The sequence below is a fragment of the Palaemon carinicauda genome, chromosome 27, assembly GCF_036898095.1.
Source record: "Palaemon carinicauda isolate YSFRI2023 chromosome 27, ASM3689809v2, whole genome shotgun sequence".
Classification (NCBI taxonomy): Eukaryota; Metazoa; Arthropoda; class Malacostraca; order Decapoda; family Palaemonidae; genus Palaemon; species Palaemon carinicauda.
The window spans coordinates 31091919-31116435 of NC_090751.1; the positions used below are offsets into that span (position 1 = coordinate 31091919).

The following is a 24517-nucleotide window of genomic DNA, read 5'->3' on the forward strand; positions in this document are numbered from 1 at the left end:
TTAGTGTACTAAATCATGATTACCGTTATTGGGAGACTGGAACCTCCATTATCTTATGTTATGCTACTGACATTTGAGACATAAGACTAATATTGTAATAATGTTAGAAAAAAAGATCTGAAGTGTTTGATACTGTTACCATTACCTTGATGGCCGTATAATGCTTTACACTTAGGTTTTTAATGGAATAAGATTAAATTTGTTTTTTAAGTGATATGAAGAGTTAAGTCATTGAGGTAAAGATAAAACTAAGTATTGCCAGAACCTCAAAATCATCAAGTAAATATGATAGTGCAATAACAATTCTTGTTGAACTTGAAACACTGTGGATGATTTAAAATATCTTGCTTCTTGAGTATAATTAGTTGTTGCCTGCAGACATGCTGACTGTAAGGAAGCAAGTGTCTAGAATCAATGTACAGTAGTACTTGAGTTAGGGCTTAAAGATATCAACATTTTGATAACCTATGCAAATAGTTAAATGGTTTTGTGGTTCTCGTAATATAATGAAAGGTAATATGCAGTGCTATTCTATTTTAGTTATTAGTAGCAAAAGGTAAAGCATCTTTTGGTCTAACAGGTTGGCAAGTTGTTTGCAGAATTGATTAGTATGCCATGAAGAAAGTCAGAAAGTTTCAGGACATGATTGATTTTTAGGTTCCTATGTATGTGAAATCTTGAGGTAGTTGTTCTGACAGTTACCAAAGTGTTAAGACAAGAATTTTTGTCTAAAGTCAATAGGCTTTGGACATAGGTTGATAATAGGATGTCTGTAATATCTTAAGGTATTTGATACTGTTCATGTTATCGTGAAGAAATGACAGCATATAGATCCTGTCTGCTGACCTTAACCATTTCAAACTTTATTCACAACAAATTTTTCTATCCCACCATTTCCCACCCATATCTACGATTCTATCTATCTTGTGGAGGGGATAAACTAGTCACTCCACAGTTGGCATAATCTAACACTTCACTTCTCTTATGGGAAGGCTCCAGATGAAAAAAACACTATGGTCACATCCACATTCATACTTTTCATTGTTGAAATGTGGATGAACCTCCGCTGAGGTTAAAGGTCTATAAGATTAGTCATTTCATACAACTATTGGTAAGTCACTTAAGCGGCATGTCCAGCCTCTTGCAAACACTGCCAGTCATTTTGTATTGCATGTGCTCTTGGAATTTCTGGATATTAAGGGACCTCCTTTCAAAAGTGTACTACGTGCCATTTATTCAACCTTTTCTAAGCCTTAGCCTCATCCTAGTGCTTCTAAATTATAAAATTTTTTCCTTAACCAGAAGATAAAACCACATCAAAATACAGGTACTCTGATCCATAATTTGATTTATATTAAATTTTTTTTACCACATCCAAGTGTCTTCACATATTTCACCCTGTCAATTTTTTTCCTACACTTTGTATGTTCTAGTGATTCTTACAGTTGCCTTTATCATCTTTAACTCTGTTTAGTGTAAGGATTTTTCCTAGTATGGGAGTACAAATTCAGACTTTCCTAAGAAAACTGTTTTATTTGTATTCTTTTCAATTCCTGCATAATATACACTCAATATCACTACAGTTTTACTCCTGCTATACTCAGTCTTTCCCATTGAATCCTTCACCAAACACATTTGCAGTCTTTCACACTCCAATACACAGATATTAAGGGTCATGTACACTAGCGTAAAGGTTTTTGCCGGCAACTCCTACCATGTTTTCTCAAATTCAAGCTCCACTCGGGTCTTTTAGATTCCTCTGAAACATAGCCTTACCATACTTTTAGTCTATTAATGGATTAGTGGTTATTGTGGCTAAATGCTAATGTACTTAGCTGATAATTTCTAGGGCTATCTCCCACAATGCCACCCAGCTGTAAATAGGATCAAGAAAATCTTTGTGGGGTCAGCAGCATCCCCCCTGAATTGCTGAGGAACTAGAAGACCTTGTTCTCTATTCTTCTTGTAGCACTCCCTACTAAAAGGGAAAATGGAGTATGGTGACTAAGAAATATAAATCTAGTTCAGTATATGAAAGAAGACGAGTAAGACTATGGGATTTGATTTTATATTTACATAGACTATGGAGGTTTGAATTTTTTATTTAGATATTCATAGGGAAAAATGAACCACTGTACCTTTTTTAATTGCTCAGATGCAGAGAAAAATATACAAGAGACACATTTTGAGAGAAGTTTAAGTAACTTCATACTTATACAGTATAAAATTTTTGCGCTCTTCAACTTAAGGAATTTTATTTGAAAGTGTAGGTATGAATAGTTCCAATTTAAAGGAAAATATTCAGTTTATATTAGAATATGCTGAGGTTTCCAGTCAACTCACGGCTACTGAGCAAATATTTTTTACTTTGCTCACTAAACATGTTGTGTGCGAAATTTATCTGTAACAGTTTATTTTTGTTTGTTTTTCATAAACAATTAGCCAAATTCAAAGGATTTTTGTTTTGTTTTATCAGTGGTTTCATTTCTAAGTGAATCATTCATGGGTCAGTTATCTGGTGTCCTTGTACCAGACCAGATTGGTCAAATTTTAGAGTTGTTTTTTCTTGTTTTCAGAATATGTAAATTTGCCTGCTCTGATAATCATCCATGAGGATTACGTGAGTGTTAACATCCATATACTTTGTTTTGGTATGATTTTTCCCTTAATGATGGGGTCATTTTAAAAGGCCCAGATACTACCCTTTGATACTTTAGAAGAGGCCACTTGTAATTTTGCTTTTAAGAACAGGTTATTTTTAATGGATTAAAAAAATAACTTAAAAATACATTTATGTTTTGTAACTACAAGTCATAGTCTTGCTAGAGCTAACTACTTTGGTACTCATTCAATCTTAAGAGGGATCTGGAATGACAATATATTGAACCAGGGTTAGTAAATCAACATTAACGAAATATGGGTGTCCTGGTAAACAGCTCTTTTTAGGTGGAAATAAGCCTCAAAGATGTTGAAAGCTTTGAACTTTCTTTTCTTCATTTGTTCGGCACCAAGTCATGCTAGACCTATTTGAAATTTACTCTGAAATAGAGAATTTGCTTTATCTGCCAGGCCAAACACTGATCAGCTCCATTACGTTGTATGGGTCTTAAAGGACTTTTGAGTACAAAGGTATTAAGTTCTAGAAAGGCAGTTTTTTCATCTTCATTGTTTGCAATGTTTTGCAATTTTACACAGTTCTTACCTGCTATATTTTTTATACAGTATTGGAAACAACTAACTTGCATTACATATACTAAAAATGTGATTGCAATTGAAAGATATAATTTGATATACAGTACAGTGTACTATACAGTATTACCAAAACTAAGAAATCCTCAGAAGTGCCAGTTTACATTGGGTTTTCATGAAAGCTGTTGTGCATGTTATATGATATTGATATTTATGGGAATAAACTGTTTACTTGTAGAGTACTGTACATATTAAAGGCAAGTACAGTAATGTCTTATAAATTGGTTACTGCACATATGTGTACGATTATAGTAAAGCGTATATTCAGCAATAACTATGCCTTAGAAATGGTGCTAGAGGAGCATTTCACAGGGCGACACAGGTTCCTCGCCCAGAAATAGATTTTTCCTTCGTCAAAATCCCTTTATTATTACTACCCAAGCTACGAACCTGGTTGGAAAACCAGGATATTACAAACCCAAGGGCTCCAACAAGGTATGCAGCCCAGTGCATAATGGAAATGGAGAAATAACGAATAAAATATTTGTGAGAGATAATAACAAATTATAAGATAGCTTACTTGTATATAAACTATGAAACAAGAATTGTGTCAGCTTATTCAACAGAAAAGCATATGAAGTTTTAACTTCTGAAGTTCCACCAATTAGGAAAGTCATTCCATAATCTGGTCAAAGCTGGAATAAAACTATACTGGATTACTGTGTTGTATTGAGCAGAACGATTCAAAATGCAAGACTTATCTTCATTCTTAGCACTGTACTGTACTACAGTATGTACTGGATGGTACAATGGTGCCGTCTGGTAAGATCTGAATGCTAAGGATGGTCAGCATTGTGCAAAATTTTATGGACTATACATAAAGAATTAACTAAACAATGGTGTCAAAGATCAATAACTAGATCAAGGAAGTATTTATCCAACAAATTAAGATGAGTGCCACCCTCTGAAGACCAGACAGGAAACCATTACTCAATACATGGTAGATTCATGAAATTAAAACATTGCCTCAGGATACACTGATCACTAAATATCTTGATAGACGTTTTCATTAAGCCAATTTTTTGTTCAGTTGAGTAAACAGACCAGATGAGTTTCTCAGAAGTAAGTTTGCAATCAAGAATCAATCGTAGATTTTAATTAAGTTGTATTTAAAGATACATTGTCAGTGCCAAGATCCAACTGTTGAGTAGCCACTGTCCTTGACCTACTTACAATCCTACTTAGAGTTTTGTTAATGTTCATCTCCATTCCCTATAATTTGCACCATATACTAATTTTAACTAGATATATATAAAGGGATTCATCAACTATAAGTCTACATTCAGGAGATGGAATTGATGCAAAGAGAGTAGCATCATCTGCATGTACAATGAGCTTGTTTTTAAGGCCAAACCACATATAAGTTCATCTTGATTGCGTTGCTTGATAACTTGACTAACAGTTTTGAGCAGATGTAGCGTGCCCAGCAAACAATTGCGGAACATGATTACATCATAGAAGCTGCTTTCAGTCAAATAATACATGATGTGCAGGACTACTTAAATTAGTTAGTTTTATGGTTGGTAATGCTGGCAGCAAAATATATCATCTTTTGTTCGATATTGCCTTTTCATCCTAATTTCCTTTGGGGAATTTATGAAAGGTCTTGAATATTCTTATCTTTACTATGTATTTTTTTTTTTTATATTTGTGTGATGAATGTCATTTTTGTTCATTTGCCTGACTATGTACAGTACAGTATGTTGTCTGTTCTTTTGGGCTACAGATTGGTATGTTTCTTTAGTTTTATTTCCTGAATCTTGAATATTTTTCTTTTGGTTGTTATTCTGTGGTTTATCCTTATCATTCTCATGATAACTTCTACACGTAGTCACCCATAATTTAATGAAACATATCTATATTAGCAGTTTCATTAACTTATCTAGGTTTTCTCACCCTTTCACAATACAATATTCATCTGAGAACGTTGAGATATGCATAACTATGTATTGTATATCGCAGTGTTCTAAATGCACATTTTTCTCATAGGGGCATTCCCTTAAAGGGCTATAAAAACACCAAATAAATTAATGTTAGCTTATGTTATCCCCACCAAGATCTTATTTTATCCTCACCAAGATGCAAGTCTAGCATCGTTGTCATCATGTGTATTGAGGGCTAAAGTTTTTAAAATTTAGAATAATTTTTAAAGCATATGAGGTATGACTGTCATATTTGAAGGGTACGCTCCTTAAAGGAATATCTTTCATATCCAATCCCATACAATTGTCATCATTTTACTGACCTTGGGTGAACGTAAAGGTTATACACAAAGAAATGGTAAATTCTGCAGTTTTTTTTTTTATTTCTACCCCTTGGTCAGTTCTTGTGTCATTTGATGGTATGTGACCCAACGTTATTGGATGCTCTTTTGGAGACTATTAATTGTCTTATGTTTTTTTAAACCATTTATAATCCAGATTAATTATTTTTCATTTATAATTTCTTGTGCTAGTATTTTTGGGTGGATGATTCTTTAATCTTACTTTTTTCCAGGTACATCCCTTTTCCTTTGCCCTACAGTTACGTAAAATAATTGAGCTTGTCTCTACATATTTGCCATTTCCATACACATCTAAAAACACTAAATAATAGTATTTCAATACTAGAATTTTTGGTTATAAATTTCATAATGTGTTATAACTGGCCACAGAGGAACTGACAGCGATGGAACCAGAGGAGCAAAACAACACTTTAATTCTGCTTTACAAGATACTTGATGAATGAGAAGCTTTAAGTAAAGTAGATTGCATGTATAAGGCAGTGCACTGAAACACAAATTGATGCAATTACCATTGGAAGTAGAAATGATGCCAATGAAAAAATATTGATTGTTATACCAGGTGAGGTGACACATATAATATGGTAGGGATGTACCGGTAATCACCAAATTTGCAAAAGAATAGGAGGAAAGAAAGAAAATGAACATAATTACAAAATAGATGAGGACAGAAAAGATGAAACAAAATAGAATAAGATAAAAATAGCAACATTATAAAAGAACTATATTATGAAAATTAAATGAATGACAAAAAGTATTACAAACTATGTGGTGACATGGCAAAGGGACTAATAGAGATTTTGACTTATGTAGAGGTTTGGAGAGATCTTGGAAAGATGGAAAAAGGAAAAACCATTAGTAATTACCATATAAGCAATTTGTACCAAAGGAAGGAAATGCCATCAGTAAACCTCACACTCTACACTGTAGAAATTACATTGGGGTCTTTGCAGCTTTGGTTTTCTTCCTAGATGCAGTTACTTTACAGTCATCGTCTTTACCTTTGTTCCAACTTCTTATCTTTTACTGTACTGTATTACCTTTTCAATCCCAACCCAATATGAATATTTTTATTGTATAGGTGAATGAATATAATTCCATTGCTGTATAGTCTTGTGTAAAAAAAAGTACTTGCCTAAATAATAAAAGAAAAAGAAAATTACAGGGTGTAAAATACATTATACGTACAGTATATGAATGGAGTAGAAAAGATATGAAATGCGTCTTAAGGTATGCAAAGCGTTGATGCAACTGTAGTGTTTTCCTGCGGTTACAGGTTGATGCATAAGGGCCTCCATGGCCCAAGTACATAAATCTAATCCAAACAGTATATCAATTTTTTTGTAATACGACATTGAAGAAGAAACGGATATGATATTATTTTCAAAATCCCAGGAGAAAGCATAGATTATATTATAGGGTGATACATGGAATTTAGTGTGGTTTGAAGGAATAGTAATCCTAAACATACTAACAAACAGTCTTTAAGTTTTGTTTGAGTGTATGCAATAATGTTTTATATAGTATCTTTATTGTTTTTCAGAAAGTTGCAGAAAGGCAAGGCCTTCAGCAGGTTCTATGGTTATTTGGCCCAGAGCACAGAATTACTGAAGTTGGTGCTATGAATCTCATGGTGTTCTTTGACAAAGGAAATGGAGGTTTGTTAGTTTCATTTTTATTAGATACACTACTATACTGTAAAAGATTTAGAACAACTGATTTGTTCCTGATTAAATGTATTCTAGAGAATATTAACTGGGAAGTATCAGTACTTATGCTTCTCTTTGCACTGTACAGTAGTCTGTGGGTATTAAGAACTATGTTGTAGCAAATCAAGATGGCATTAGCTGTTTTCTTGTTGATTTTATTATCAACTCAGCAGAAGGGATTATTTTGCCAAACTTTACAAGAAATTAAGCTGAAAAAAATTCTGTTAATTGTTTACAATTTCATTTTTCATATACATTACTGTATCAATGTTTATATCATAGTATGCTTGTGTTGTTTGTGGACCCAATCAGAAAATGAATTAGAAATTACCATTTGTGTTTCTTCTATGGTAACACCAGATACTTTCAATTGTGATGCACTTTGCTGACTATAATGAAAATATTTTGCTAACATAGTTTTACTAGAGAAGTTTATTTTATAAATGTTTACGTGTTTTTTTTTCAGAGAAGGAACTAGCTACACCACCACTTGATGGTTTAATTTTACCAGGCGTGACCAGGGATTCACTGTTATCCTTAGCAAGGGAATGGAATGAATTCACAGTTTCAGAGAGGGATATCACTATGGCAGAAATAGTTCAAGCTGAAAGTGAGGGCAAAGTAAGTAACATATAAGAAATAACCCCAGGAGTAACTGTTGATTGATGGGTTTTTTATCTTTCAATCTATATCATTATCGTTAACATTTTTACGTTGGCTCGGCCCTTTATGGTTGTGGGTGTAAAATGAGTTCTCTTCACTCTCTTCTGTTTTGTTCTTACTTTTTTCCCTGCTCTTATTCTAGTCCGGCTTAAGCACAAGTTCTTATGTAACTTCAACCATTCTAGACAAAGCCTCCAGGGGATTTTGTATATTATTTTCCCTTTCCTGTGCATTTAAACTACTGTATATTTCTTTGATACACAATAACCTAGTGTTCAAGAATCTATGCTTATAAAATTCTTCAAATGTCCTGTGCAAACATTTATTAAGAGAATGATTGAATTTTACCTCTACAATATATTATTCTATTATTAAGAATACAGGAAATTCTACACTGAAAGTTCATTCTTATGAGGAAAATTAGTAAAATCAACATAATGAAATTATCTTACATGTTTCAGGAAACAGGCTTCAATAAGCAATGTTCTACCAAATTTTAATATAGTCATTTTTCTTTTCAGCTACTCGAAGTTTTTGGTGCGGGAACGGCAGCTGTAGTCACACCAGTTGGTGCAATACATTACGGTGACAAAATTATCAAAATTCCAACCATGGAACATGAAAAACCACTGACACAAAGATTCTTCGATTCAATTAAAGATATTCAGTATGGAAGAGTAAAACATTCATGGAGTGTACCTATCGAATAATAAAGATGTGATTGTCTTTTGTAGGTCGTATTCAATTATGTACATTTTAGGAAAACTATTTTGGTAAATAGTCTAATTCTGAATGTATGTTCGATTTATTTATTGTACAGTATTTATATACTGCACTCTAAGTGCAGTCTGCCAAGTTGTGAATGCAGTGGGATGTGAAAAATGATTGTTCGTAATAGAGCCTCTTCAGTAAGACGACACACTCAACTATCCCGTGAATTAGGAACCATTGTTAATCATGTAAACATTTAGTTGATTAGGCTCCTTTCATAATCAAATGCCATATTGAAAGTGTAGACTGAATTTATTGATCAGCTTGTGTTACGTATTAATTTTGTGATATGTAGCTTTAGGAGTACATATTTTCTTAGGTTATATCTTTTAGATGGATTTACTTTTATTTTTTTTAGTAGCTACTGTATTTTTTTTCCAAGAATCTATTTTTATGTTAAGTCGATTTTGTTATGCCATTGTGATGTAGGTTGTAGATTCTTCTAGATTTATTTCACTGATAAGTTTACTTAACCGGAAATAAAAGTATTTTACAATTATGAGTTATTTCTTTCATTCATACTGTATTTTTGGGCTCAAGCCACGTCGTCCTGATGGAAGGTTCCTTCAGTAGCTTCCTTAGGGTATATATGACTACAGTAGATATTCCCAGGGAATTAAACTAAAGGTTTTACAGAATTCTAACTTCTGGCGCGAGTACCCTAAAGGTTTCCCTCTAGGATTTCGTATATCAACAGGGGACGCATGCATTAACACGCCACATGGCTATCTGCACCCCACATAGCGTTTACCCTTCGAGGGGGAAAGGTGGCGAGATAACTGAGGAGCCGCTCCAAAGTTACCCTCCTCCGTTACTGTTACGGTACTCGCAACATAAACAAACGGCGGCCATAGATGTCCACCATACTGTGTGACGTCACGTCCGTCCTCATTCCTCCGTCTGTAGCTTTCTACAACAGTTGGTTTTTCCCAGTGATCTCGTTTTATCTCTTGCATCCTTAGTCATGTCGCAATCTTCGGCCTCGCCTTCTTCTGGAAAGCTGAGTACCAGGTTCTTGTATTGTTTAAATAAGCTCTGGCCGTAAAGTAACGATTTTTTACCCTTAAATCTTGTGTTTTGTGGCAGAGCTGTGCCTTGACCGGAGGCGCCATTCTACGACGCTGCTGTTCGCCTCGCATGCTTTATTTAGTTAGCCAGAACAGCCCTCCCGGTCTTATAACTAATTAATATCATTAGTTATTTAGTCTTCATTGCTAGGAATTAGTTATATTATGCTGATGGTATTCTTCGGCATTCTTAGTTAGCCGACCCCATGATAGCTTACTAGCCTACCCTAGGCCACAGCCTAGTGTTCATGTTTACTTCTGCATGATATAATATGTGTTCATAGTGTTAACGTTAATGAAGATATAGGCATTTTAAACATACAAGATTCAGTGTTGCACATGTACTTTCGCCTTCTAGGGACCATACAAGGGACCATGTCTGGACCATCCATATCACACTCCCCTAACCAACGTTGGGGCCCTTGTATGCTTCCTTATCTCCCCTGTTACCTTCGGGTAACCTCCCTCTGGGTAGCTTTTCTATATCTTAGCCCCCTTACCCGAAATAGTTTTTGGGTAGGTTAGGCTAGATCGTTCTTCCCTCTTCCCTACCATAGTATATGGGGGGGACCTCGGACAGAACCCCAGAGTACCTATCGTTCATCCCAGTCCACCTTGGGGGAACGCCTTTCCCCTAAGGTATCCACTGAGACTGAAGGTGGAAGGGCTCTGCCTTTCCCCCTAGACTGCACTTGGTTGGGACACGTCCCTTCCTCCCTGTAGCCTAGCGATATGTCTTCCCAGCCCTCCCTAATCTAGGAGAAGACTCTCCTGGTTTAGGTTAGGCCTTGGGGGATTCTGTTTTATTATAGTTTAGGACAGAAAACCAGTGCTGTGCCTGATCTGAGCTAACCTCCCCTAGGGTTGGAGAGCGTTTCTCTCCTGCCTGGGTAGTCTAGCACCTAACAGATTCCCCCCCCCTTGGGAGTTTTAGGGTTGTGTCCCCTTCTGCTCCCTTAAAATACCCCTAACCCCCTCCCCACTCTATTCCTTTGTGTTGGCTTGCCTTCACACCCCTGTCGGCTGTCCTACAACTCTTCCCCTGGAGAGAGTTGTAGATTAGGGTGTGCTCTTCTGCTTGGTTGGCCGCTCTGCTACACTTCCCCCTCAAAGTCGAACTATGGGGTAGTGCCGGCGGAAGATTCCCCTCTTTTGAGTGTCCTCTGATCCTCCCTTGGATTACCACAGGCATCCAGCCGTCTGCTGGCTCCCTGCCGCCGGATGATAGGCGTATCCCCTCCTATCATGAGAGCACTCCTTCCGGAGGGAAACCGGTTGGGTATCGGACATTACCCTTTCTTACTTCCCTCCTTACCTTCTCTCTCCTATCATGGTGCCGGTCCACTGCCGGCGCTAGCCGCCGACACCCCAGGTGACCTTCCTACTTCATAGGATGTTCCTATCTGAGGATTACCTAGGGCGATATCCTGGCGGGGGCCGCCACCCCTTGCCAACGCTGCCGCCGACATCTCAGGTAACCCTCCCCTCCATCCCTCCATCTTATGCAACCAGCTAGGTTCACCAGCGCCGACAGCCTGCCGGCTGCCGGAGGCCGCCGACCCGCCGGCGATCGCCTTCCTATGTGTTTCCTACCTCTCTGCTGCTCAGTGTGTAGCCTTAGATGGATTCACCCCGCCTGACCGGCCTCTGGCTTTCCGCCGGTCTGCTGGCGCCGCCCCTGCGGCTTTCATGGACAAGCACCCCTCCCCCCGGCTGCCGGCAGTCGATCTAATACAGCCGGATAGCCTGACCGCTCTTTCTTTGGTATTTCATACCTTAAAAACAGTGGCTGGTGTGTACGGTTGTACAGTACAATATTCCCAGCATACTCTGTGCTTCTCACTGTAGTCTCTTGCCGGGAACTACCCAAATAAAAGGGGGTTTATCCTATTTTCCCCCTTTCTCCCTAGGTTCTGAATGATTTCAGGTCCTCTCCATTATGTAGACAATTCCTTTATAAGGAAGCCTAAGCTTGGCTCATCCATAAGGATGCTATTCCCTCCTTTAGAACCTCAGGTCCTAAGGAATTGACTGCAGAAAAGGTCACGGTAACTGGCTGGACGGGACTCACAAGTATGTGTCTACTTCCTTTCTAGCTCACCTATCCTGAGCTCACATAAAACCAATTCTACAGATATAAGTGAATCTTAATCTTAAGAGTAATGTAAGCCATAACTATGTCTTTCATGTACTCATGGTCTCTTTCTTTTACAGGAGGAGAACATGAAGTGTGAGAGCTCCTTCTGCGGAGTTCGCCGCCCAGACTTCTACGGGCATAAGACGTGCCGGACCCACGCCCCCTGTGCAGGGAAAAAGGGAAATCTCAAGTACTGGGATCCACAGCCCTGTTCAACCCGCAAAAGCCTTCTTGATGAGGCGTTCGATAACCCTCAAGGTCCGCGGAGGCCAGGGACAACGCTTGAGAGAAACTGGGCAAGTGGGTGCGCGGTTTCCAAAAGAACACCACCGGGCCATATCTCCCCAATGAGAAGATGAGGGCCTTGCTTTTCCCAAAAGCTCTATCGGACTCTGTGATTCCCCAGGATCAGATTCCCTGCGTGCAACTAGTGGTTGAACCCGACATTTCGGCTGCACTCAGAAAGTGTCATCTGGACGAGGTGGAGAAGATGTCGGAAGTGTCCGACAACACCGAGAGGACCCTCATGGGTGAGGATCTGGAGGAAAAAGATGATCAGGTGGAGTTCCCCGATTCGGAGGGCGAGGTCGCCCAAACATCTCCGGTAACCCCTGTTGTGGTCGAGGAGCCGGTCCCCTCTACCTCCGCCGCCTCACAACCCCTGCTGCCTGTCACCGAAGATGCCATCCGGGTATTGGTGGCACTAATGGATGAAAAGCTCCGTAAGAACCAAGAGGAGCTTAAAGTTCATCTTATGGGTTGGAAGCAACCGAAGAAGTGGAATTCTTCCCCAGCTTTGAGGCTTACCCGGACTGTTACGTCCGGCTCAGGTCCGAATCGGCCTCCAAGGAGGAGACCGAACCCAAAGAAGTGATTGTGTTCGATCACTCGAAAGCCCAAGCCATGCTGGCAGAATGTCTTAAGAGCCGAGGTTTTACCAACTCTTAAGATGCCGGCGTTGAGCAAGAAACACCCGTCCTTTCTTGTTCCCTCTACTGCGACCTTTCCCGTCGTAGAAAAGGCCTTTCATGCAGTCATGAAGGCGGTGGAGGAAGGAAAGCCCTGCCCTACCCTGGAGGAGTATAGGCCTCTCTCCCTCGCCCTTCCCCCCGACGATAGATTCTGGAAAGATATCCAGTTTACCTTCACGGTCGGGAAACTGGAACCTGACGTGGCTGGCTGTCAGTTCAACGAAGATCTTCCGAAGCTGAACGACCACCTTCTTCCTCGGGAGTAGGAGACCAAGGAGAGGCTAGCTGCCTCCCTGTCTCATAAAATTCAGCTTGAAGTCATGGCCGGGGACGTTAGGGTCCCAGACTTGTATATGGTTCTAGCGAAGACCCACCTAGTGACTGTGATGAAGGACTTGTATAGCTTCATCAAGGCCCGAAGAGCCTGCAGAGAAACACGAACCACGGAAGCTAATCTCCTCCAACATCTGGGGCAAACATCTCTTCCCGACAGCTCTGGTGAAAGAGATCGTGGACAAAGCCGCTTCTGAGAACTGGAACCTTCTCAATAAGTGGGGCATGTCCCGCAAAAGGAAATACTCTCAGGAAGAAGGCCCTCAGCCTAAGAGGAAATCTTCCAAACCAAGACCCCAGCAGCGTCAACCGAAACGCCAGTTTCCGGCTCCCGCTACTCCCCAAGTGGTTGCACAACCACAACAGACCTTTCAGTTGGTCCCCCAGCCGGTGGTGTCGCAATCACCGGTCTTCACCCCTGCCTATGAACGACAATCCACTACCTTTCGTCCCAGAGGTAGAGGCTCCGGCAGAGATTTCTCGCCGCCCCTCCAAAGGCAGAGGAGGAAAGGGAGCTAGTGGCCGAGGTGGCAAACCCTCGGGAAACCAGAAGCAATGAAGTGCTTCCGGTGGGAGGAAGACTGCCATTTTCAGGATCGTTGGACCTTCGATCCTTGGGCACACAGCATCATCAAAAAGGGACTAGGTTGGAGCTGGACGCAACCACTCCCAACATTCAACCAATTCTTCCAGCCATCAACCCCCATCTTGGAAGAATATGTCCTAGAACTCTTGAACAAGAAGGTGATCAAGAGGGCAAAGTCCACCAGGTTCCAAGGAAGACTGTTTTGTGTTCCTAAGAAGGACTCAGACAAGCTCAGAGTCATTCTCGACTTGTCCCCCCTCAACAAGTTCATTGCGAACAACAAATTCAAGATGCTGACTCTTCAACAAATAAGAGCCCTACTGCCTCACAAGGCCTATACTGTCTCAATAGACCTGGCAAACGCCTACTGGCACATCCCAATGAACCACCTCGCTTCCTCCTACCTAGGATTCCGGCTCCAAGGAAGAAGCTACGCCTTCAGAGCCATGCCCTTTGGGCTCAATGTGGCTCCGAGACTCTTCACCAAGCTAGCAGACACAATCGTCCACCAGCTACGCCTTCAGGGCGTCCAAGTGATGGCCTACCTCGACGACTGGCTGGTCTGGTCGACACCGCCAGAAGAATGTTTGAGAGCTTGCAGCAAAGTGACCCAGTTCCTGGAACATCTGGGTTTCAAGATAAACACCAAGAAGTCTCGCCTCGCTCCAGCTCAGAAGTTTCAACGGTTAGGAATCCATTGGGATCTTCAGTCACACCGCCTTTCCATCCCACTGAAGAAAAGGAAAGAAATAGCCAGGTCTGTCAAAAGACTTCCCAAATCCAAACGGATCTCAAGACGACAGCAGGAGCAAGTACTCGGCTCCCTACAGTTCGCCTCAGTGACAAACCCAGTGCTACGAGCACAGCTAAAGGATGCCTCAGGAGTCTGGAGACGAAACGCATCCATCGCTTGAAGAGATCTCAAGAGACCCCTACCGAACAGGTTTCGCTCACTTCTAAGAAGCAAAGAACTTGAAAAGATCCATCCCTCTTCAACCTCTGCCTCCATCGATCAACATCCACACGGACGCCTCTCTGGAGGGACCCCCCATCAACGACAGGTTCAAGGAACATGGTCTCCCTTATTCAAGACGTTTCACATCAACATCTTGGAGGCCATGGCGGTTCTTCTCACCCTGAAGAAATTATCCCCGCATCCCTCGATACACATCCGTCTGACTCTGGACAGCTCGGTAGTAGTCAGATCTCTCAACCGTCAGGGCTCGAGATCGCCCCACATAAACCAGGTGCTATTACCCATCTTCTGCCTGGCAGACAGGAAGAAGTGGCACTTGTCTGCAGTTCACCTACAAGAATTCCGCAACGTGACGGCGGACGCTCTATCAAGGACAAGCCCCATAGAGTCGGAATGGTCCCTAGACACAAGATCATTCTCCTTCATCTCTTGTCAAGTCCCGGAACTACAGATCGATCTCTTCGCGACGAGCAACAACAAGCAACTTCCTCGATATGTGGCCCCTTAAGAGGACCCCAAAGCGGAAGCAGTGGACGCCATTCCCTGGACTGGAACAGATGGTCCAAGATTTACCTGATCCCTCCACCCAACTTTCTGTTGAAAGTCCTCTCCAAACTGAGAACCTTCAAAGGGACAGCAGCCCTAGTGGCTCCCAAGTAGCCTCGGAGCAACTGGTTTCTATTAGTCCTGGAGCTACAGCCCAAGCTGATCCCCCTGCCGGGCCCAGTTCTCTCCCAACAGGTGCAGAAGTCGACTGTCTTCGCTTCATCAAAGAAAGTCAAAGACCTTCATCTCATGATTTTCTCTCCCTAGCCGTGAAGAAAAGGTTTGGGATCTCGAAAAAAAGTTTAGACTTCATAGAGGAATACAAAACAAAGTCTACCAGAAGGCATTATGAATCATCCTGGAAATCTCTATAGATTTTTGCATGTCCTTCTTTATTCACCTTCATGGACAAGGCTTAGCAACCAATACGATTTCCACCTGCAAATCGGCCTTGACTAGACCACTTCTATACGCCTTACAAATAGATTTATCCAACGAAATCTTCAATAAACTCCCGAAGGCGTGCACTAGACTCCGTCCAGCACCTCCACCGAGACCCATCACCTGTTCCCTGGATAAGGTGCTCCATTTTGCCTCTAACCTGGACAACGATTCTTGCCCTCTGAAAGACTTGACTCAAAAAGTGATCTTCCTTTTTGCTCTCACCTCGGGAGCCCGAGTCAGTGAAATAGTGGCATTATCAAGAGAAGAGGGCCAGATGCAGTTCGCCGACACAGGGGAACTTAACCTCTTCCCCGAACCCACGTTTCTCGCTAAAAACGAACTTCCTACCAAAAGATGGGGCCCTTGGAGAATCTGCCCCCTAAAGGAAGATGTCTCTCTATGCCCAGTGAAGAGCCTTAAGGTCCATCTTCAAAGAACTTCAGACTTTGGCGGAGGACAACTCTTTAAAGGAGAAACTTCGGGTAGTGACCTGTCACTAAAACAACTAAGAGCGAAAATCACTTACTTTATTCGCAGAGCGGATCCTGACAGTACACCCGCAGGTCATGATCCTAGGAAAGTCACCTCTACCCTGAACTTTTTCCAAGAAATGGAATTCGAAAGCCTCCGATCCATCACAGGCAGGAGGTCATCTAGAGTATTCTTCAAACACTATGCGAAGCAGGTGCACAAAATAAAGATTCGTGGTAGCTGCAGGTAGTTTGATGAAACCGGCTGTTTAGTGCTGCGTAGAACAGTGAGTTTTTTTCGGGACTTCAACTCAAACGGGTGCCTGTGTTGACCCTAGTGCGATACATAGTGATTTCAAGGGACACTTAGTGTCACTAATAGACTGTCCTTCATCAAGGTGAAGTGACATAGATTCTTACACGCGTGCCACATGTTCTTGGACATGAAGTGTATAGTGATTTTAAAGACTGGCGTTTCCCTGGGAACTTGTGCTTAAAGGCAAAATAATTTCCCTTTCAGATTCCACATCACCGTCTTTACTGAAAATCTATGTCTGTTATCCGATATTATTGTAAATAATTTTCCATAATTCCATGCAATTTCAAATAAAATAATTATTTTATTTACCATACGCATCTTATTTTGCTCCTATCTTCCATATGGAAATAAATTGCTGTTATAGTTTTATTTGCTCCTATTTCTATGGTTATTTATAATTAATATACCTACTGTCTAATATACACTCACCTAATGGTATACTTTTGTTCCTATACAAATATTTAACCTTCCGATCTGTCTTCGAGACCGGCACAATCTCTTCACCCAGGTGAGTCTATCTTCGTCAGGTTACTTCGAGATGTTCTTGTCCAAACAGGACTTCCCTGCCAGGGGGGCTGGAAGCCAGGTCATTGTAATGCCGCTGGTAGTGACATTTAACGGAGATGTCACGGTCTCTTCGGTCACCATACCGCAGGAATAATTAGTCGAAGTAGAAGGCACTTGAAATGGGGGAAAAATCCGCGATACATTAATTCTCTGGTACACTTCCATCAGGATGACATGGCTTGAGCCCGAAAAACCGATTTTGAGCGAAGCGAAAAATCTATTTTTGGGTGAGATGGCCATGTCGTCCTGATGGACTCGCCCGACTGTTCCAGTTCAGCCTGCCAGGCCCCTCCCTGCTATACTGTATCACGGAGGCCGGTAGAAAGCTGGACTTTGGAATGAGGACGGGCGTGACGTCACACAGTATGGCGGACAGCTATGGCCGCTGTTTGTTTATGTTGTGAGTACCGTAACAGTAATGAAGGAGGGTAACTTTGGAGCGGCTCCTTAGTTATCTCGCCACCTTTCCCCCTCGAAGCGTAAACGCTATGTCGGGTGCAGATAGCCGTGTGGCGTGTTAATGCATGCGTCCTCTTTTGATATACGATATCCTAGAGGGAAACCTTTAGGGCAGTCGTGCAAGAAGTTAGAATTCTGTGAAACCTTTAGTTTAATTCTCTGGGAATATCTACTGTAGTCATATATACCCTAAGGAAGCTACTGAAGGAACCTTCCATCAGGACCACAAGGCCATCTCACCCAAAAATAAATTTTTCGCTTCGCTCAAAATCCGTTTATCATGTTGGAAAACTTAATGTTACCAAGCGTTGTGAACATTTTTAATGTGCAATGGGTTTTACCAAGAGCTTTCAGAGGTTCAGTTGATTTATTCCAAAAAAAAAATACAGTAATTATATTTTTTTTTTTTTTTTTTTTTTTTTTACCATACCTTATTTCATTGAACACAAAACTAGTGGAGTTACATATCAGTTATACCTCCTACCGTTCATGATTTTCATTGAACACCGGAAAGACACTGAAAACTCCATTTCGTACAATATTATATAGTACACTTGAAAAGAAAGCACTTGTTCTAAAATATTCTACCATCGTTCCTATTTTGGTTGTGTACATTAATGTTAGTTGAACCAACACTAGCTTGGGCTTTCAAAAAAATGACACACTTAAAACTAGCCAACCCCATTTGAGATGAAAATGAACAGACAAATGAGATTGCAAACGATTGTTATGCATCTGTTTTAAGATGTATTAAAACTTATTTTAATTATTGTGTACATTATTATTTTAATGTAAATTTAGACCTACTATAAATCCAGCGTCCGAAACATACCGGGAAATTTTAGTAACACGTTACAAATAGGCTACAGTGTGTAATGGGTATTGAATATATGCAATCGGTCATTTAAGTAACTTCTTCATGGTCTTGGAATAAGGATAGAGCCCTCAGTGTACTGAAAGCATTACTAAAAATTGTTCAGAGCACGAAGAGAAAAGGAGTTGTTGGGGAGGGGGACGATTGGGGGTAAATAGATAGGGATTAGGTCAAGGACACAATTAAAATTCCTTTAACATGTAATTCTATACAAAATTACCAAATTTAAACATCCGCTAGAGAGCCCTTTCATTACACGGGCCGACCAAGGGAATGGCCCGGTCCCGTGCCAACAAGAACTGTTGGCTTTAATCCAACACAGAGCCTTTAATCTGATAATTAGCTGTCCAACTGGTCGCACCACATTCACGGAAATTCCAGAATCTGTCATACCTTGAATCGTCTTCATGCTACGAACGCACTTAATTGGTGGAAGGGGGGTGGGGGGGGGGGGCGGTTGTATCACCGGTATAGTTCAGTCGTAAGTGCCAAATTCCTTGCCAAACAAGGAATTGACTTTAGTGGCCAAGGTCTATATTGACCTTGATAGTATGCCTAGTCCCAGTGTCGCCCGTTTGTCGTATTTCGTTTCAAACTGAATGGAACAAGTGAATTAATAACTTGAATTAGAAATCAACAGGGATGTGATCACTACGGCTGCTGTTTTTCAAGTTAATTGTTTAAAGTTATTGTTATTTCTCTTGCGTAATCATTACCCAATGTAAAATGTTTTGCTGCTATTCCCAGTTGTTTTCATACATCAGTGATATTTTTTAAATCCTCTTAAGATGGGCCGTAGTGTGCAAGATTGGTAATAGCAAATGAAATCGTTTCAGCAATTCAAAAAAATAATTGAAGGTAAGTGCGTGGTAATCTACATTTATATATAATTCAACATTTGATAAATGATAGGCTACGTTTGACCTTGGATATTTATTACTACAAGAAACCAACCTCTCCCCGGCACCCAGAGTTAAAAGGACCCGATGATCAAGGTTAGGTTAGGCAATTAAGGATGACAATTCACCTGTTTCACTCGTACCATGTTAATTCCCATCAAATATCCCTAGTTCCTAAGTATTTTTCTCCACTTTTAGTGCAATTTAGGCATTTCTCAATGGTATAATAGACTTCCTTTAACTTTCAAAAAAAAAAAAAAAAAAAAAAAAAAAAAAAAAAAAAAAAAAAAAAAAACCTAATTTCGAGATCCCTCATTTTTTTTTTTTTTAATAAAAAATATCCTACTCTGAATTGATTGATTGATTATGAATTATCTGGCATTCTAACATCCTACACTGAATCCATCTTGTTTTGATAAATGTTCATGGTACTTAATCTAGACATTTATTAGTACACAAAATGATTAGATTAATTCTTAATTCATATTTGGGACTACGGCAATGAAAATAGCGTCATACAGTATATCGAATAAATAATCTACAACGGTATAAATGCAGAATATCTCTCTCTCTCTCTCTCTCTCTCTCTCTCTCTCTCTCTTAAAATACACCCGAGAATTAGCTAAATTCTGAATTAATTTCTCACACTGCCCCTATGGTCTCTCTCTCTCTCTCTCTCTCTCTCTCTCTCTCTGTGTCCTTAACATACACCCGAGAACTAGCTAAATTCTGGATTAATTTCCCACACTGCCCCTATAGTTTCAACTCTCTCTCTCTCTCTCTCTCTCTCTCTCTCCATGTCCTTAACATACACCCGAGAACTAGCTAAATTCTGGATTAATTTCCCACACTGCCCCTATAGTTTCAACTCTCTCTCTCTCTCTCTCTCTCTCTCTCTCTCTCTCTCTTGTTTACTTGTTTTGGGTTTAAATCCAACCCTAATCTGAAGTCGAGTGAACTACTTCTCGGGCGGGTCCATATCAATCATCTAACGAAGCATTTTTATTATAAATTATACAATTCTTTGATAGTAGCATCTTCCAAATCATATGATCTTGTGAAAAGTAATGTCTTTAGTTTCTTCTTGAATTCAATTGCTACCTTTAGGTCCTTCATTTCAGTTGGCAGTTTATTATAATGTCTAGGCGCACAGTAGCTAAAAGCCCTTTCACCAAATTTACTATTTGTTCTTGGTTCAGATAGCCTATGTTTATCACTCGTGTGTCTTGTGTTAACATTTTTTTCTAGTTCTAGTTTATTCAGGCATTCTTTTAGATATTTTGGTTCAGTATCTTAAACATTAGTAGGAGTAGCTTGTATTCAATTCTCGCTTTTACCGGTAGCCAGTGTAATTTAATTAGTGCAGGGGTAACTCTTTCCCTATTGTGTAGTCCTTTTATTAATGTAGTGGCTCTGTTTTGTACTCTGAATTTTCTTCAGCTGATAATTTGGTAAGCCATAGAACAGTGAGTTGCAGCAATCAATTCTTGAAAATATGTGGTGATTAATGAGTATGGCCATAGATTTTTCATCTAAGTATTTACTAATAAATGCTGTTTCTAATATGATAGTTACAATTTCTTACCATATTATTTATGTGTTCATTCACTGTCAGTCTATCCATGATTACTCCAAGATTCTGACAGATTTCTTTAGGTCAATGATCGATTGACCTATTTCAATTCTTTGGAAGCATTCGATTCTTTTTATATCTTTTTCATTTCCAAAAATATATACATTCACTTTTATCTTCATTGAGCTTGAGCTTTTTTGTTAGCATCCAAGCCTTAATGTCATTCATTATTTCATGTACTGTATCTTTCTTTTAGCTTCATCAACTGATTGATTCTATTGGGAAATAGAACTGTGTATCATCAGCGTATATTTTAAACTTAACTCTGTGAGTTTCAAGTATATTTTCCAGTTCAATCGTGTAAATTTCAAACAGGAGAGGACCTAGTACACTGCATTGAGGCACCCCTTTGGTTAGTCTCTCTCTCTCTCTCTCTCTCTCTCTCTCTCTCTCTCTCTCAAATTTCACAATAGATAAAATTCTTCATATAAGTAAATGAGAAAATAAAAGACAGTTGGATAAGAAATAAGTGCGTCATATTGTGCTATAAATCGTAATTATTTTTACTCTCACTTTTGTGTACATTTCATAAAGTTTTTTAAGTAACAAAATTTATCGTATATGTAAGTACTCTGTCTTATTCTTTAGGCTTTTGGACTGAAATTGTCAGAAAAATATCAATAAACTCAATTTTATGGTTAATCATAACTTCAGAGCATTGTTGATTAGTGCTGTCAATTCTCGCAATTACGGGTATCTCATACCCAAGCTTTTCCACGGTTTACCCAGCTAGTTATTTCCACAACATGCATATAACGCAAACACTGTAGATCAACTAAACAACATCAACTATTATTTATTTACATTCATCGTACTCCATCCACTTCCACATTCCATCCTTGCCTTTCACAAACACCTCGAATCCCAAAGCTTTAGCACGCATCCTGTTACTTTTCTTGCTTCGCCCACTATAAGTATTATATTCACTCCGATATACAAAACTGAATCCTCCTCTTCCAGGCTTCCATAATCAATATTAACATCTTATATTTTCCAGTTACCATTATTACCGTACTCCTGCTCATACTACTTTCAACTTCCCCCTCTTACATACATTAATAACCCCTCTTTCTACCTTTTGCACTATATTTTTACTGTTCCCATTTAGCACATTATCATCTGCAAATATCAATCATTCCACATCCCCCCCACAATGGATTTTCTTATCCTGAGGTTCCCACCTACATCCATTGTCATTTCTCTGATTTCTCGCATCACTCCATAGTCTCAGAAAGACTTACACACAGGTCTGCCAGATTTTCTAAATGAGAAAAAGCCAACTTCTAATTAACCGCAGCTTTAAAAGGCCAGCCCATTAGTAGAAAAGGGCCAAATATATAGTATTTAAGGGCCACTTTTCATATTACTAAAGGCCAACAAATTTCAAAAAGGCCAAATTTGGGTTGTTTGGCCTGAAAAAACCAACTTGGCAACCCTGCTTACGCACCAACGCTTCAATCTCTATGTAGGCTACATACTTCAACAACAAATGTTTTTCTTCCATTACATTTTTTTAAAATTGTTCTCAACGATATATCGTCTGTACCAGCATGCTCCATATTGCCCCTCTGTCAATTTATCATGAGCAGTATTTGAAGGCAAATTGCATTTCTGATTACTCCAATTATCCAATATGGAAGAAAGAAAAGTCAAATTCATGACTGTAGCTTAAAAGTAGTAGAAAACTGGCCAGAACAATAGGTATATGATGTTCTGTATTTATTGTTACATGCCAATGTGGCTGATTAGGTTACTTGATTACGTTTTTTTTTCTTTTTTTTTTTGTCAATAAATCTGGCTGGAGCTTCAATTGTAAAAACTTAGTAGAAAAGAATGAGGAGCTTTAAGCTCTGGTGTCGGCTTTTTTTCTGACTCCTTTGTTACCAATACAAAATACTTTGTAATACAGTAGCCTATTACAAATAAAAATGTAAGAATTACTTTATTCCTGGGATAATCAGTATTCGCAAATTATGTTCCGTCCCATCCGAGAGCAGCAGGACAGAATGTTCAACCTTGAGTATACAGTAAAGTCATCGGACCCAGTTTACCCTTGAGGATTGGTAATTGAAGACTTCCAGTCCTAGCAAACTGGAAACTGTTTTTTTATATAGCCTTCAATAGACCCAGGTATTTGTGCACCGATTTTATCAAAGATTTGGAACAAAATACCAAAGAGAACTGCTTCATATTGCGCACCCAACAAATCGTGTCGACACGAGAGTAGTTACAGATGGCTTTAAACTGTTGGAACCTACATTTATGTCTACTTTAGGCTCCAGAGCCTTTAAATATGCGGACTGTATAATAAGCTCCCACGAAACATTCGAATGATGAAGACATTAAGGCTTTCAAGAGGAAACTGAAGACTCTTATTTCATGAGTCCTTTGACATTGACACTTTAACGGTAAATGAACATTACGCGATATGAAACGTTAAATACTATGAACGAACAAGGTAAAACGACAGTGGAGGTCCTGTAGAGAGTGGGGTTCCCCTGAAAGTAAAGTAAGTAAAGTAAATTATCTTTGGCGATAATGAAATTGGAAATCGACAGTCGACACTAGTTCCCCCATCGAGATATAACTGTGATCCCGCCAGTTTATTTTCTTTCAGAGATTTGAAGATTGATATTCATGCGGGTAAGCTTCTTCCAAGCACTTGTATAATATGCTAAACCTATATTACGTTGCCGTCTAGCATCCACAACTTGTGGTAGTCGAGTTTTTTTTTTTTTTTTTTCAGAACCCATTATTGTGAGACGCACAACCATTTATTTACCCTAGGGTCTTATTCCGGGCTGGCTATAAAAGGAGCTCAAAATGTTATTGCCGTCAGTGGAATGAAGAGGCTGGCGTCACTTTTTTTCAGTTCGATCATAATTTTGTTTCTTTACGTATAAGGTATCGTCATTTTCTCACTTCGAATTAATTTTAAAACAACTATAAAGAATTTCCTTCATATTCTCGATTGTGTATATATATATATATATATATATATATATATATATATATATATATATATATATATATATATATATATATATATATATATATAATGTGTGTGTGTGTGTGTCTGTATGTATGTGAATACCGCTACTTACTACTATGAACATTTTTAAACCGATCGGGCATCCCACTATAATTAAAAGAATAGAGAGCTTTTAATCTCTTTTAGGAATAAAGCTTATAAGAATGTAGGGTGACGGAAGCAATATGAAAGTTCCAAATAAATTTCGTGTATAATTTCTTTCCTTTTAGGAAAGAAAATTAAATGTTTATTTCTGTTGTGGGCGTTTTTCAGTTTTCTGAGGAAAACAAACTCACAATCACTGTTTCAGCGATATAACTATAAGTTTACAAGTAAAATTTTTATAATTTATATAGGATTTATTTATTCTAATGTTACCGTTCTTAAAATATTTTATTTTTCCTTGTTTCCTTTCCTCGCCGGGTCTACTTTCCCTGTTGGGGCCCCTGGTCTCATAGCGTCGTGCTTTCCCTACTAAGATTGTAGCTTAGCTAATAATAATAATACTAATAATAATAATAATGTACAGTCA

General features: G+C 39.3%; 1 protein-coding gene across 2 annotated transcripts in view; it reads left to right on the forward strand.

Moving 5' to 3' along the window:
• Window positions 1-9172, forward strand: part of Bcat (Branched chain amino acid transaminase) — a 64879-nt gene extending 55707 nt beyond the window's left edge. For both annotated transcript variants that reach the window (XM_068350989.1, XM_068350988.1), the window contains exons 6-8: window positions 7074-7188; window positions 7706-7860; window positions 8424-9172. In XM_068350989.1, the coding sequence (XP_068207090.1) occupies window positions 7074-7188; window positions 7706-7860; window positions 8424-8612 (459 nt within the window). In that variant the 3' untranslated portion in view covers window positions 8613-9172. The remainder of the gene's footprint in view (window positions 1-7073; window positions 7189-7705; window positions 7861-8423) is intronic.
• Window positions 9173-24517: the final 15345 nt, after the last annotated feature.